Raw genomic sequence first — 14,367 nt, forward strand, 5'->3', positions numbered from 1 at the left:
TCGACTGCGGGTTTTTGCGTTATCCCCACCCTCGCATGCACGGGCAGGCAGGCGCACATGCTCGGATCGTTGGAAGCGGGTAGGCGAAACCAGACGAAACAGCGAGAGGAGAGAGTCGAAGAGAAGGAGTTAAAATTGCGCGCGCGCGAACACGAGCTGCTTGGCTCGTTTCGCGCGGTGTGTGACGACGACGAGCGGACGGGCAGTCTTCCTCGGAGACCGTGTCAGTAGTGAGTCGCGCGCGCACCTCGTTTTCGTTTTCCATCTGCATCTCGTTTCGAAAACGTCAATAGTGCAGCACAGTGCCAACGCACTGCACGCAGACATAGTAAGTAGCCCGAGCAGAAAGCCACGGCAGTCGTTGCCAGTGCGCGGCTGTCGCAGGACTTTACAGAAGCAGAGAAAAGTTATTGGCAGTCCTTGCCGCATGCGATACCTATATACTCCTTAGCCGTTCTCCTCGGTCATGTCCCCTCTCTCCGCCGATGTTGGTCGACCATTGGTCTCTCTTGTTCGCTCCGTTCTCCGGTTTCGACTGAAAGTTTCTCTTCTCTTGCTTGTGCGTGCGAGCAGTGAAGCTGGCTATACCGCGTTGTAACGCGTTCGTTACAATCTCCAACACCGGAGAAGAAGCGCGTGCTGCAGTGTATCCATGCATACCAATACGCTCTCGTCGTAGCAGCAGCAGCAGTAGCAGTAGCAGTAGCAGCAGCAGTAGCAGTAGCAACAGTAGTCGAGTAGCTTCGGTGTGCATATATGCCGCGGTGAGTCGATACTGCGTGCCTATAGATACAGAGCGTTCGAGAGTCGCGTTGCAAATTAAGCATCGTTGTTAGGAGGACAAAAGTGATACACGCGTGCAAATGGCGAAGGATGTGCGTGGTCGTTGCACGTGCGTGCGTGACAAGTAAACAAAGAGCCGCGGAGAACAGCCATATATTAAACATTGAACCAGCGTAGAATAGGTAAGTCGCTTTTCGACTGTTGTCGCCATTTGGAGCGGGATGTAGAGAGAGAGAGAGAGAGAGAGAGAGAGAGAGAGAGAGAGAGCGAGAGAGAGAGAGAGAGAGAGAGAGAGGAACAGCAGCTGACATCCAGAGATGCTGCACTTTTCTATACGGGCTAAATTGGCAGCGCAGCAATTGCGTGAATTCGTCTTTTGAACGTCTAGTCAGCAGCTAGAGAGTAGAATAGCAAGCTACTAGAGCGCTGTTCTGACTTTTGAAAGGATTCAAAGCCGAGTGCAGTTACTTTCAATTGCAAAATTCTCTGCGGTCACGAGGTGATACTGTGACTGCCTCGCGCTCCGCATAAATGCATTACGTATCGATTATCTTCGACGCTCTCTGCTCCCTTTGTCGTCGCGAGCTACTTACCAGCCTACCGCGAGTACACGTAGAATATCAGTGGCACGCGCGCGCGCGAGCTTGTCAAAGATATATGGAACCAAAGCGCTTTATAGGTTTGACTAGGTGCCCCGTCAAATCAAGAGCTAACGAGATCGTGCAGTGGGAGAGAGAGAGAGAGAGAGAGAGAGAGAGAGAGAGAGAGAGAGAGAGAGAGAGAGAGAGAGAGAGAGAGAGAGAGGATTGCCGCGCAAAATAATCGAGCGAGCTCGCGTTGGCTCAGCCACCTGGACTTATCAGTGCAATGTTTTTTTGCTTCATAATTTACGGAGTAACATAGCCGGCTGCTCGAAGGCAGCAGTTGCCTGATCAAACACCTGACTTATCGTCATTTATGCGGGTTGAAAAACGAGCACGAAAGTGAACGCGCAGACAAAGCACGTCCGCGAGTGGCGTGCCTCGCGAGCCTCGTCGGCGAGATGCAACGGCGACGATTGCACGGATGAGACAAAAGTGGGAAAGTAGGGCCGTCAGCGACCAGCCGATTGGAAACGTTGCAGCTGAAGAAGAGCGAGTTGGCGCGGGCACGTGGCCACGCGAGCAGGCAGCGCTCGGCCACTTAACATTGACACTGGCGTGGCGGGCGAGCGTGTGCCGCTAGAGCGAGATGTCTAATCACGTAGCGCGAGACGGATCGCGTCACTCTGCTCGTAAATCCAGTTCTCGTTGCCGCTGACCAACGGACCGCGGTGCTCGGCGCGGAGCTGTCCGCCGGGGAGCCCGCGCTCTTCATTTGCCTGACAATGCGAGCCGCGCGAATCGCTCCATAAATAATGCAAGAGATGTAGGCGCCGCGATAGTAAACGTGACCGAAAATCGAATAAACAAAGAGAGACGCAAATCGGCCAGCGAGCGACGCTTTGTTGCGTCCGCGAAATTTCCCTGTCGAGCGGAATCGGGCGGAAAAAACGCCGCTCCAATCGCGACCACCAGGGCCTTTGTCGCGGCCCCGCGCGGCAGTGCCTAGCACTGCTAACCCAATTAAGCGAGGGCCCGATAGCCGCTGGCGGACGGAAGCCGGCGACGACGCCCCGCGCCGATCACCGCGCCGATCGCCGCGTCGTGGTTTATCTTAATGGTCGGCGGTATCGGAGCCATTTGCGAAAGCCGCCGCCGCCCAGTCGAAAATTGAAAATAAAGCGCTCGCCGTCAATTTGATTAGCGCGACGTGCGCATCCAGCAATTAGCCGAGCCGTCGAGGCCGAGATATCGCCGGGCACGCGCCTCTTCGACCTCTAGCTTGGCGACGATCCGTAAGTGCCGGAGCGACCACTCGGGCGCGCGTCGATAAGCCCGCGACGAAAACACGCCGAATTTACGACTCGCGTTGCGAAACAGCACCCGCGCCGCCCCTTCGACGACTCCGTTGGCTTTCCGGGCCTACGGTCTACGACCACGCATGGGGTCGGCGCTGCTTTTCCACGACGCGATTTGCAAGTTACATTGTCGCTATCTCCATATCTCTCTCTCTCTCCCTCTCCCCCTCCCCCTCCCTCTCTTGCTCGCCGCCGAAATCTTGCGCGCTTTGCGTAATCGCACGTTCGTTACGCTATCGAGCCGACGAAAGCACGTCGAACGCATTCTTTGTGGTGCTGCATAACGAACGCCCGGTAGAAAGTCACGCATCCTGTTCGAACGATTGTTTCGACGCGCTGAAAAGCGACATTTGCATCGGCGCGAGGCAATCCGCGCGGAGATCGGTCGAACGCGAGCGGAGCTCGCGACAGGAGTTTGGCACGCGGCTGAACGAGGCGATTCGGCTGTCCAGGTCGGCGCGCAGGCGGAGCGCGCTCGGGCGAGCCAAGGTCGCGGGGCGGACGATCAGAGCCGGTGCCGAGAGCGCGGACAGTGATGGTGCAGTCGGCTGGCGCACGCGATGACTGTGGCTGCAGCCGTGGCGGCACCGTGGCACCGCGCCCACGTCTATAAGGCCCTCGGCGGCGTCGTCTTCGTGCTGATCGCCCTGCAGTACCTGCTCAGCGGCGCCATCGACAGACGCTCCAACGAGACCATCTTCACCATCAACACCAGCAGGTAATCTTCGACCTCTCCGCTCGTCGCTCGAGTGCTGCTGCATTGCCCTGCATGGGGCCTCGTCGCCGAGGCCCTACGGAGCTCGTGGTCGCATCGGCCGAGCAAGCGTTCGCGGAGCGCCGCGGTAAGTGCAGCTCGGCGGCGCGCGCGACGCACGGCTTTTCAAAACCAACGTTAAGCGTCGTCTCTTCGCCTGGATTTTCGCGCTTTAGCACGCGTCGCCATTGTCCGCCGAGAACAATGCCTCGGCAGCTCGCCGACTTCGTCGGTGCATTCGCGTCTGCTCGCTTTTGCTCGCGCCGTGGCGTATCGCGCGCAGCCAGGCGGCAATCGCGAGCGTGGCGGACGAGCCGTCACCTCTCGTCTCCGAGGGGCGCGACTCTGGCGAGCGCATAGGAAGAACGCGAGCAAGCCGAGCGGTACTGGACCGACGGGCGATCGCGTGAGTCGCGCAAAACGAGATCGCGCGCACGCAAGGATGAAAATCGCGGTCGACGTCGGCCTCGCGTGCCGCTCGCGACGCCAACTGACGCAAGGTACACTCGCAGGCCAGCGCAGCGCGCGCTCGTCATCTACGGGCCAGCGCCGATCGCCTCGGGCAGCCCGGAGGCGCAGGGCAGCGACGAGCTCGCCGCGAACGTCAGCAGCACCCTGTCGACGCCAACATCAGCAGCAGCAGCAGCAGCAGCAGCAGCAGCAGCAGCCAACTCCTCGTCCGCGAGCCCCGGCACGAGCAGCAGGTCGGCGCTCGATGCCCCGACGAGTCCAGCTTCCGCGGCGCCGCGGCACCAGCAGTCCGCCAGCACCGCGGACGCGCCCGGCGCCGAGCGCACCTGCCCCGCGGTGCCGCCCAACCTCGGTAACTTGCGTGCATCGGTCTGCGTCCACGCCACTCGCTTCCCTCGGACCGCGCTGGTGAATGGGAGCGGCTTCGTTGCTCGCGCGCGTCCAAGGGGTGCGGGTGGTCTGGACGGGTTCGCGGGTGCGACGTGCTTGCGTAACGCGCTCGATGCGACCACAGTTGGTCCGCTGGCGGTGAGCAAAGCCGCGCCGGAGGTGGCGGCCATGGAAAAGGCGTGCGCCGGGGTGGAGCAGGGCGGCCGCGGAGCACCGAAGACCTGCGTGGCGCGCTACCGCGTGGCCATTGTGGTGCCGTTCCGCGACCGCTTCCAGCACCTCATGACACTGCTGTACAACCTGCACCCGCTGCTGCTGCGTCAGCAGCTCGACTACCAGATCTTCGTGGTCGAGCAGGAAGGTGAGTACGGACGGACGGGCGTCGCGGCGTCGTCGGGGTAGAACAGAGCGGCTGGGGGCTTCACGCGACACGCTACGAGGGTGGTCCGATAATGACTTAGCCTCACCGTCCGATGGCGCCACTCTCGCAAAAGAAATATTCTATCACGTAGTACAACTTTCTCGATGGTTACTGTCAAGATTTCAGCCGGATCGGAGTTGTAGTTTATTTTTGAGAGCGTGTGAAAGCAAGTGTGTCCGTTGATTTTTGAAAAATGGAAAAAGAGCAGTATCGGTCGGTGATTCGATTCTTGTTTTTGGAAGGGAAATCGCGCAGCGAAATCAAAAAGCGCTTGGATGCTGTGTACGGTGACTCTTCTCCTTCGATCGCGGCCGTCAAAAATTTGTTTAACGAATTTCAACGTGGTCGCACGTCGGTTTTTGACGAGCCACGCCCGGGTGCTCCAAAAACGGCTACCACGGAGGCTAAGTAATTATCGGACCACCCTCGTATTTAAGGCAACGGCCAGTTCAACCGAGCAATGCTAATGAACGTCGGCTACGTGGAGGCCCTGAAGGAGCGGCCCTTCGACTGCTTCGTCTTCCATGACGTGGACCTGTTGCCCGAGGACGATCGCAACCTATACAGCTGTCCCGAGCAGCCCAGGCACATGTCCGTGGCCGTCGACAAGTTCATGTACAGGCAAGTACCGGCGCCGGCGCTGCGGGTGGCGAGCGACCGAGCCTCACGCTCCTTTCTGCCGACAGGCTGCCCTACAGCGACCTCTTCGGCGGCGTCTCAGCCATGACCACCGAGCACTTTCGCCTGGTCAACGGCTTCAGCAACGTGTTTTGGGGCTGGGGCGGTGAGGACGACGACATGGCCAACCGCATCAAGACGCGAGGCCTCCACATATCCCGCTACCCGGCCAACATCGCGCGCTATAAGATGCTCACCCACAAAAAGGAAAAGGCCAACCCCAAACGGTCAGTGCACTTTGCCGCCCTCCCTACGCTCGCTTAAACATAGGTAGCCGAGGCCTCCCGCCCGGTTCGCAGATTCTCTATTTTCGACGCGGAAACCAAAGACCCAGCATAGCGCTAACCACCTATCGAGCTGCTATTAATATCGTTCTCTTGTCTGCTCACGCGATTTGCTTCGCGCGGCGCTCAGCTTTATGACCGCCAAAGCCTGCAGTCATCGACATCGAGCAACGAAACTGCGCCGTTTCATTAATCGGCCGACGCGGCGCGTCAGCGAGCTGACCTCGATACGACTCCGTCTGGTTTTTGTCGTTTCGCACCGAAGCTCGTGACGTCGCGCGACGGCGTGTTTTCCCGCGTGCCGGGATTTCCGCGAGAGAGATAGAGAGAGAGAAAGAAAGGCATTCGTCGAATGCATGTACGTGACGAGTCTGTCGGTGTTGTAGGTACGAGTTCCTGAAGACGGGCAAGAAGCGGTTCGTCAGCGACGGCCTGAGCAATCTGCAGTACGAGGTGCTGGTGAAGAAGAAGCCCAAGCTCTACACGTGGTTCTTGGTGCGGCTGACGCCTCCTAACCAGCCGAGCTGATGGTTACCCTGGATCGTCGGGTGAACTCGCGGACGGGCCGGTGGTGTCGCGAGCCTCGATCGATCCGGGCGCTAATGAGCCCCCCTCCCACTCCTGTCTCCGTCTCTGCCTCTCAAATACCCATAGCTGCACGCGTTGCGTGCGCGCGCGCGCGCGGGCAGACGGACTAGCGTTCGCTCTTCCTCCTTCTCCCGCGATCCTTACTCACCTTTTCCACAGTCTCCTGAGATTTTCCGGACGATGCATTTGTTCTTCAATCTCTTCGGCCATATCTGCGCGTGCACTCGCTCGCCCAACCGTTCGTTCATTTTACCTACCAACCGACTGTTGTTGTCGTCGACATTTGTTTGGAATTTTATATCCGTGTACAATTTGTTCTGGCGGGAATGGCAAATGACAGGCGTGGAAGCGTGTGCCAAAAAACAGTCTTTACTGCTATTTTTAATCAACTGTTTATGTTCTTTTTTTTTGTTTTTGGTTTGTTTTATTTGTCAACGACATAACGTATAGACGAAGCGTTCTGACGATAGACTCCAATATTTATCTCGTATTGTTAATTACTATTGGTACTATTGTACTGCAAGTACATTATATAGATATTAAGAGTCCTAATGATGCTTAAGTGTATATTAATGATTTCCTAAGCGAGATGTAGGTGATAAGCGAGGTGGTCGCTATGTAGGATCGAATCTCCAGCGATTTTTCGTTTTGTACGAGTTCTTTTTTTTAGCGTTTGTTTCACGTCGACGCATAATGAATGAAAGTATACGTGTAAGCCATTATTATATACATGTTCTGTCTCCCAAGTGCCTTTACTTTGACGAAAAACTGACGCGCACTTTTTTCACCATTGTATACCAAGCGCATTTACTCTTGGCTAAGTTTCCTCCATTTCCCTCGCTGCTTTCGCGAATTGCACCGGCTCTGCTCTAAGAAAAGACCGCCACGCGTCGCCGAGTAATTTGTGTCATTTCTCATCCCTCGTCTTCGTAGTGCACCGAACCACCCGGGAAGAAAGATCTAAACGGTCGAGGTACATTGGAAGGAAGACAAGCGCCACGGCGCCCGTTTTCAGAACACATACCATACGAGCATTTTAGCTTACTGATTTCATCATCATCGAGCGCATAGCAACTCGGAGGCACAAAATACTAGCTCGCACGAAGAAATGACCCCCGAAAGACGTGACGCATAAATGATGTTATATCAAAGACAACAAACATTGCAGATACACGCGCAAAAGCGCACAATTCTCGTCTTCTGCATTGTGTTAGAAATCTCGGCGAGCATTCTCTCATTCGCGTGTTTACCGTTGCCTCATTTCTCTCCAGGCCTTGTAGACGTTAAGTTTTATCTGTAGTGAATTTTGAACAATCGCAGGAGCGCAAATGGCCGGCGACGACGGCCCTTCGCCGCTGCGCACAGAAATGCTGCTCGCCTATGTTACGTCGGTGCTGTGATTGTGATGATGCCCGGAGTTCGTTGTGATTAAATCGTTGCGAACGAATTGCCTCCTCGTCATTTTCAACGACAAATCTGTTATGTTTGGAGCGTGGCTGTACGACGCGATTATTGACTTTAAGCGCGTTCTCCGCCACAGTGCGTTGATTTTTGCAAAAAAGAAAAAACAAGAAGAAAGCAAGACGATCAAATCTTGTAAAGTTTCAGTATATAATAAAGAAAAAAACTGCAACACCACGAAAAAAACAGCATTTATCTCTCCAATCTACATCCGTCCCGAGCTTGACAATGTGAATTCACATTGGCACGCAAATATTTCAAGTCTCTTAAAGCAGTGTATAAACTTTCAGTGTTATCAAGAGACATTCCAAGTAAGTTTTGAAAAAATGCTTATTGGAGAGTTCTTCCTACTGGCTCGTATCAGTTCTTCCGGCTCGACGAAGCACAACTCAAGAACTTTCGTGCCCCCGAGACTAACAATAACCCGTGAATTTATCGATATCATGTGTTCCCATCGGTGCATAAAATGCGCTTTTGGTCTAATTTAGCTTGATTGTTCGGATAACGAATTCCGACAAAATCAAAACACATAAGTAACTGACCGAATGATGTGTGCAGTGAAAAAAAAAATGTAATTACATAACTAGCGGTATAATCGTTACTTTATTATATCGAGTGTTACAAAAGCTTGATTATTTGGATCGGACTGTAGCAATATATTCACATAACTATCGTCGTGAAAAATAAAAATTTAACGCTCGCATCGTTTATATTTTTGCACGTTTTCTTTTTCTTCTTCTCAATCGCAATAATTAACGTATACACAATCACACCCACGCACACGAATTCACTCGGATACGCACGCACATCTTGCGTACTTTGCACGATGGCGCGACACTAGCAGTCGTTTTTGCAACTTCAAGGTATCGTTCGCTTGTTTTAAATTACGTTTTCTCTCTCACTCTTTTTACTCTAGCTTCCATTTCTCGTGTTTTCTCTCTTCTTTACTCTCTCTCTCTCTCTCTCTCTCTCTCTCTCTCTCTCTCTCTCTCTCTCTCTCTCGCTCTCTCTTTCTCTCTCTCTTTCTCTCTCTCTCGCTCACACGTCCATGCTCTTTACCACTGTTTTTCACTACTTGACTATCTACGCAGCTAACTGTTGAACTATTTGTTACTTGTCTTTGCGCGCTAATCTAGGTACACTTATTTACTGCAAAATAATATTGCAATATCTAATTCAGCCTACACCATTGCTGTCTAATTGATTACTTCAGTTTTCCAATTATTATTATACACGTCTGTGAGTTCTCAAGTGCGCGATCAAAACGACAGTTGTGGCGCGAATATCGTACCAAACTACTGTTCGCTCTTATTTATTCGAGTATAAGTTTCAATGACGCAACGTCAAAACCAAATTTGCTACTATAATAATAAAGTCAACGCATGGCACTCGATAACAAAAAACTATAACTTTCGCCTTGCAAAAGTATCATTTTTTTCATTTTTTTTTTCATTTTTTTCTTCAATTACACACGAGAAGTAAATAAGATAGATAGATAGATAGATGGATAGATAGATAGTAAGATAGATAGATAGATAGATAGATAGATAGAGTCAGAGAGAGAGAGAGAGAGAGAGAGAATGAGAAAGAGAGAGAGAGAGAGAGAGAGGCAAAAAAGATGAGAAGAATAAAATAAAAAGTATATAGACTGAGATAGTACAAGAATGAGTGACAGAGAAAGAGAGAGAGAGAGAGATTAAAAAGGTAAGAAAGGTACAGCTTAAATTACTTCTCTACAGACACAATTAATGAAAACCAAGATAACTATATAGAACCACGACGATATGCAGAGACTAGACACTCTAATCGAGTATATTATTCTGCTTGGATACGTTTCTGATTTGCGCGTAGCAATTTGCTGACATTATCGAGGAGCTTTTGTATGATTTCACCCTTTTCCCCTATTGTCACAGCATCGCTATCATTATTTTTTTCTCAAATTTTATTATTAATCTTCCTCATTTTCCGGTATAGAACAACGCTGCGAATGCGCATAGGTTCGGTAAAATTTACACAACTTACGACGTAAAATGCGATTCGACTATTACAGACACGCGTCAGCAGGCTTTTGTATATATATATTTTTAAAGTACTTGGACGTAGTTTTATCGAAAACACGCTCTTGTATAAAAATACAGGGTGTTTCATAATTATTTTTTTCCGCATCATCATTTTAATGACACTTTAGTATCATGCATTCCAGAGTGATAAAGCCTTGAACTACATATTGCACACCGTAATTCAATCTCCCTCCAAATATTTACATTGTTCGCTTCGCGCTACAGAGTTTTACAGACAAAACGTTGATAAAACGTACTCAAACGTTCGAAAATGATTAGTGTTTATAGGTGCACAAAACTTTTTAATTATATAATTGACGTAGAAACAAATAAACAAAAATGCAAAATATCTGTAATGAGGTAATGCTGGCTTAGTAGGCAGCAGTTAAAAGCAAGTGATCGAAAAAAATCTTGAAAATGAACAATCTAGAAATTCCTCATCATTGTTGAAAAAAATAAGAAAAACGTGGAATGCCGGCGACGCTGACTCTAGACGAAATAGTTTGGTCTGCAATAACAAATAAATTGACAAGATCGCAGCACAAATGCGAAAAAAAATCGATGGAGACTCGCTCGATCGCTGTAATTAGTGTCGTCGGGGAACAGAATGATTTGTCCCGTTGGCGAAGAAGGGACATTGATGAGAACCTTGTTTACGCGAAGCGGACAAGAATCCGCTACCTTGCACACACTTGCACACTCTTGACAGATCTTGTGGGTATGGATCTGCTTCGTATTACCCCTTAATTGTAAGATGGGACTGGTAATATTTTCTTAAAGTTGAGCCGTTTAGGCTTGCGAAGCGCCGCCGCGGCGACGTCCGAAAGTAGAAAGGACGTGTTACTTGTTGTTGGTACAGATTGGGCATGGTGCCGTGTATCTACCGGGAGCCCGCGGTGTCGGGCGACTGCGACGCGGACGCGGTGTTGTGGCTGGTCTCGTACTCCATGACCTCTTGGTAGATGAGCTCTTTCCACTGGTCGACAGTGTGCTCCCTCTCATCGACACTGTGATCATAGGGCCCCGGAGCAGGCTGTGAACACAGAAAATTGCTCACGTCCGCTCGACTTTGCGCGCGACTTTGCAACTGGGACAGACACTCACCGCGTTGACTTCGCCCTCGTCGTACCAAACGTTGATGTAATTATGAAGTAGAGCATCGTCGACGGAGATGCGCCGCTCCGGATCGATGACCAACATGCGCGATAGCAGATCCCTGGCCTGACTCGCTGTGAAACGAGATGGCGATTCGCCGGTGAGCATAGGGAGCGTAGCGGAACAGGGGGTAGGGGAAGGCGAGAGATCCGATGTCAAGATTGCGGGCGCCGGCTCGATACGCTTGTAGGGGGCTGAGTGTGCTATCGAAAAATCCTTACCTTTCAAGCGATTGTGCTCGGAGGAGTCCGAGGGAAAGAGGACGTCCGGAAATAGTCTCTCGAAGGGATAGCCAGGATAGCGCGGTCGGTTCTCCACGTAATTTCGCACGGTTGGTTGCAGCCGCTGCATGAACTCTGGTGCTGGTGTTCCCAATTGCTCTGCGAGAGCGAGCGTTATTCAGTTATGTTTCCGCGCGTTGTTTATCAATTCGCGCAACCTACCAATGATTTTGTTCCACTGGTCGATATGGTCGGTACCGGGAAAGAGAACGCCACCGCGAATCATTTCGCCCATGATGCAGCCGACCGACCAGATGTCGACGTTCTCCTTGTAGCCCATGCCGAGGATGACCTCGGGCGCCCTGTAGTACCTTGTCACAACGTAGGGCGTCATCATGAAGGTTGTGCCCGCCGTCCTCGCGAGACCAAAGTCCAGTATCTTGAGGGTGCAGTCGGATTTAACTACGATATTGCTGGGCTTCAAATCCTGCAAGAAGGAAAACGGGTCAGCCGCGAGCTCGGCACGGCCAGCGTAGCTGGGCGACGGAGTACCCTGTGGATGATGCCGGCGGAATGCAGGTGCTTGATGCCGCAGAGCATCTGGTAGAGCAGGTAGGACATGCGCTCGTGGTCGAGGTCCATCTGGATCACCTGGCAGAGGTTGGCGTCCATCAGCTCCATCACCAGGTACACGTCCTGAAACTCATCCAGGGACCTCTGCGGCGTGAAGGCGTTCAGGAGGCCAATGATCTGCAGAGATTAAGGCAGCGGTCAAAGCGAGCGAGTGGGCCGAGCTCACGGAACTTACGTTCTTGTGGTTGACCAGCTTCATGAGCTTGAACTCGCGGTAGGCCCTCTTGGCGTGGGTGACGTTCTGGAAAGGCCTGGACAACTTCTTGATGGCCACGTTCTGCGCGGTGACGGTGTCGTAGGCCGCGCTGAAAGCAGAAAGCAGGGAGCGATTGGTATATTGGGCGGCGGAGACGCGGGCGGCGGCAGACTCACCAGACGATGCCCTGCGCCCCGGAGCCGATGGGCTTGAGGTTCTGGTAGCGCTTGAGAATGGTGAACTTGGTGTCGCCGACCTCGACCGTGTAGAACATGGCGGCGTGCTGGGCACGCGAGGCGCTCATGTCCTGGCTGGTGGGCTGCAGGTAAGGCATGCGCCTCGCCGCGTGGTTGGCCGCCTGCTGTTGTTGCTGCTGGTGCTGGTGCTGCTGCCGGCTCGAGCCGGCCGCCACGAAGGCCCGCGGGCGCTCCTCCTCGGCGGCCTCCTCGGCCTCCTGCAGCGGCAACTCGTCGTCCTCGCGGACGCCGCCGCGGGCCCCGGCCGCCTCGCCGGCGCCGCCGTCACCTTCCTCGGCAGCCTCGGTCGCCGCGTCCGCCGCTAGCCCCGGCACCACCGGCACCGCTGCTGCCTTTGCTGGCGTCGCCGCCGCCGTGCTGCCTGCGCTCCGACCCGGCTCGAGTTTTGCGCTGCTGCTGCTGCTGCTGCTGCTGTTGCTGCTGCTGCTGCTGCTGCTGCTGCTGCTGTTGCTGCTGCTGCTGCTGCTGCTGCTGCTGCTGCTGCTGCTGCTGCTGCTGCTGCTGCTGCTGCTGCTGCTGCTGCTGCTGCTGCTGCTGCTGTTGCTGCTGTTGCTGCTGTTGCTGCTGCTGAGACTAGTGCTAGTACTGCTGTTGTTGTTGCTGCTGCTGCCGCCGCCGCCGCCGCTTCGCCTGCTCCCGCTCGCTCGCCGCCGGCGCGTTCACCTCACCACCGCTCCTTCGTCTGCGCCAGCAAAGCGCCGATATCCGTTAGCTCTTGGCCCTTCCGAGGCGGTGCACCGATCGATGTCCGCGACCGCGCGGCGCCCCCTCCTCCCGATTCCGCAGGCTAGTCGCACGCGACACGCCGCGAGCGCCTTGTCGCGCGGTGAGCCGTCGCGAGCTCCTTGTCGCGCGGTGAGCCGTCGCGAGCTGACCATCGAAGGACGATTCGTCCGTCGACGACAGAGCTCCCTGCAGTCACGCGCAACAAGTCGTTTACTCCTTTTCAGTGCAAATGCGGAACTCCGACGGAAAGGGTCGTCCATCCGTCTGTCCGTTCGGTCGGCGCACGGTATTGGTGCCGCGAGCGGTAATCTGATTGCAGCTCGCGCTCGATCTGTCGGATCCGGAGCCAAGGCGGAGGGCAAAAAGAGGGTCGACCGCTAGTTCTCGCTGGCAGCGTTCCGGCGAGAAAGCCGCACTCCAATCCGCCTATCGCGCGTCTGGCGCGCGCGCGTTGCACTTACCATAAAACGAGCAGCATTGTGTGTGCCAAGCAGCGAGTGGAAGCGCCGCCGACCCAGTTGGGAGAATCTGCAAAAGAAGAGCGCGCGACCGCGGTCAATACACGTGAGAGGAGGCGAAGATCAGCAGTGCGATGCCGGGGACGGCGAGCGACCACTGCCAGCTCTACCTCCGTCCTCGGTGCTCGCGCGCGTGTTACCGGACACAGCGAGGCCGTTGTCCGCCCACGGGCGCTCGCTACCCCTGTCTCGGAGCACCCCTCCCGCCGGCTCGACCGCCACCTCTGTAGCGGCGTTGCCGTCTCGGCTGATGCAGCGAACGCCGGAGCGAACGAAAGACCGGGTGAACAGTTGAAAAGAGGCTCGGCTCGAGCGCGCTGACGCGCCACGAGGAGAGCGGAGCCCGCGTCGCGGCCTTGTTTCGCTCGGACTTTCGTTCGAGGCTGTCGCGCGGCCTCTTCCGTCTCGTCCGCGACGACAGCCAAGCAGCAATCGAGACCGGAGCGAGCGCGGGAAGTGTCGGTGGCCGTCCGCCAATCTCGCGCCCCCAAGATCACTCGATCGACGCCAGCCGATCCAAGCTCGGATGATCCACGGTGCGTCTGCGTCCCCTCCGAGTTTGTCCGCCCTTGTCGCCCGCGCGCCACTCTCCCTTTCCCCTTTCGACGTTGTCGTGCCTACGCTCTCGCGCGACGACGTCGCACGCGAGGCTAATACAATGCCAGTAGCGGGTGCTCCCTCGAGGCTCTCGCTCCTTTCCCTGTCACTCGCGCGAATGACTCCGAAGCCGCCAATTAGCGCAAACAGTGGTGGCGACTTGCTCCTGCCTGCCGAGCATACTTCGCGTGCGAGAGCGCGCGACGAGTTGGTCCGTTCCACTGCTGAGACGACG

The 14,367-nt window shown here is 54.4% G+C and overlaps 2 protein-coding genes across 5 annotated transcripts; one reads left to right on the top strand and one right to left on the bottom strand.

Moving 5' to 3' along the window:
* Positions 1-133: 133 nt before the first annotated feature.
* LOC131671207 (beta-1,4-N-acetylgalactosaminyltransferase bre-4) lies at positions 134-8,224 on the top strand. Of its 4 annotated transcripts, none has more exons than XM_058947458.1 (7): positions 134-328; positions 3,175-3,440; positions 3,989-4,299; positions 4,462-4,698; positions 5,196-5,379; positions 5,445-5,663; positions 6,107-8,224. In XM_058947458.1, the coding sequence occupies exons 2-7, from the start codon at positions 3,283-3,285 to the stop codon at positions 6,246-6,248; spliced, it is 1,251 nt and encodes a 416-aa protein (XP_058803441.1). In that variant the 5' UTR covers positions 134-328; positions 3,175-3,282; the 3' UTR covers positions 6,249-8,224. The 4 variants fall into 4 exon arrangements, with proteins under 4 accessions (XP_058803441.1, XP_058803444.1, XP_058803443.1 ...); XM_058947461.1 differs by lacking the exon at positions 134-328 and adding an exon at positions 346-764; XM_058947460.1 differs by lacking the exon at positions 134-328 and adding an exon at positions 780-965.
* A 129-nt stretch (positions 8,225-8,353) lies between these two features.
* LOC131671208 (stress-activated protein kinase JNK) lies at positions 8,354-12,940 on the bottom strand. The gene is made up of 7 exons (XM_058947462.1): positions 12,211-12,940; positions 12,014-12,143; positions 11,758-11,955; positions 11,428-11,692; positions 11,206-11,364; positions 10,934-11,058; positions 8,354-10,862 (listed from the first exon to the last, which is right to left on the bottom strand). Exons 1-7 carry the CDS (start codon positions 12,366-12,368, stop codon positions 10,710-10,712), a joined length of 1,188 nt encoding a protein of 395 aa, XP_058803445.1. The 5' UTR covers positions 12,369-12,940; the 3' UTR covers positions 8,354-10,709.
* Positions 12,941-14,367: the final 1,427 nt, after the last annotated feature.

Source organism: Phymastichus coffea, unplaced genomic scaffold (genome assembly GCF_024137745.1).
Source record: "Phymastichus coffea isolate CEN01 unplaced genomic scaffold, Cenicafe_Pcof_1.1 PCOF00120, whole genome shotgun sequence".
NCBI classification, from domain to species: domain Eukaryota; kingdom Metazoa; phylum Arthropoda; class Insecta; order Hymenoptera; family Eulophidae; genus Phymastichus; species Phymastichus coffea.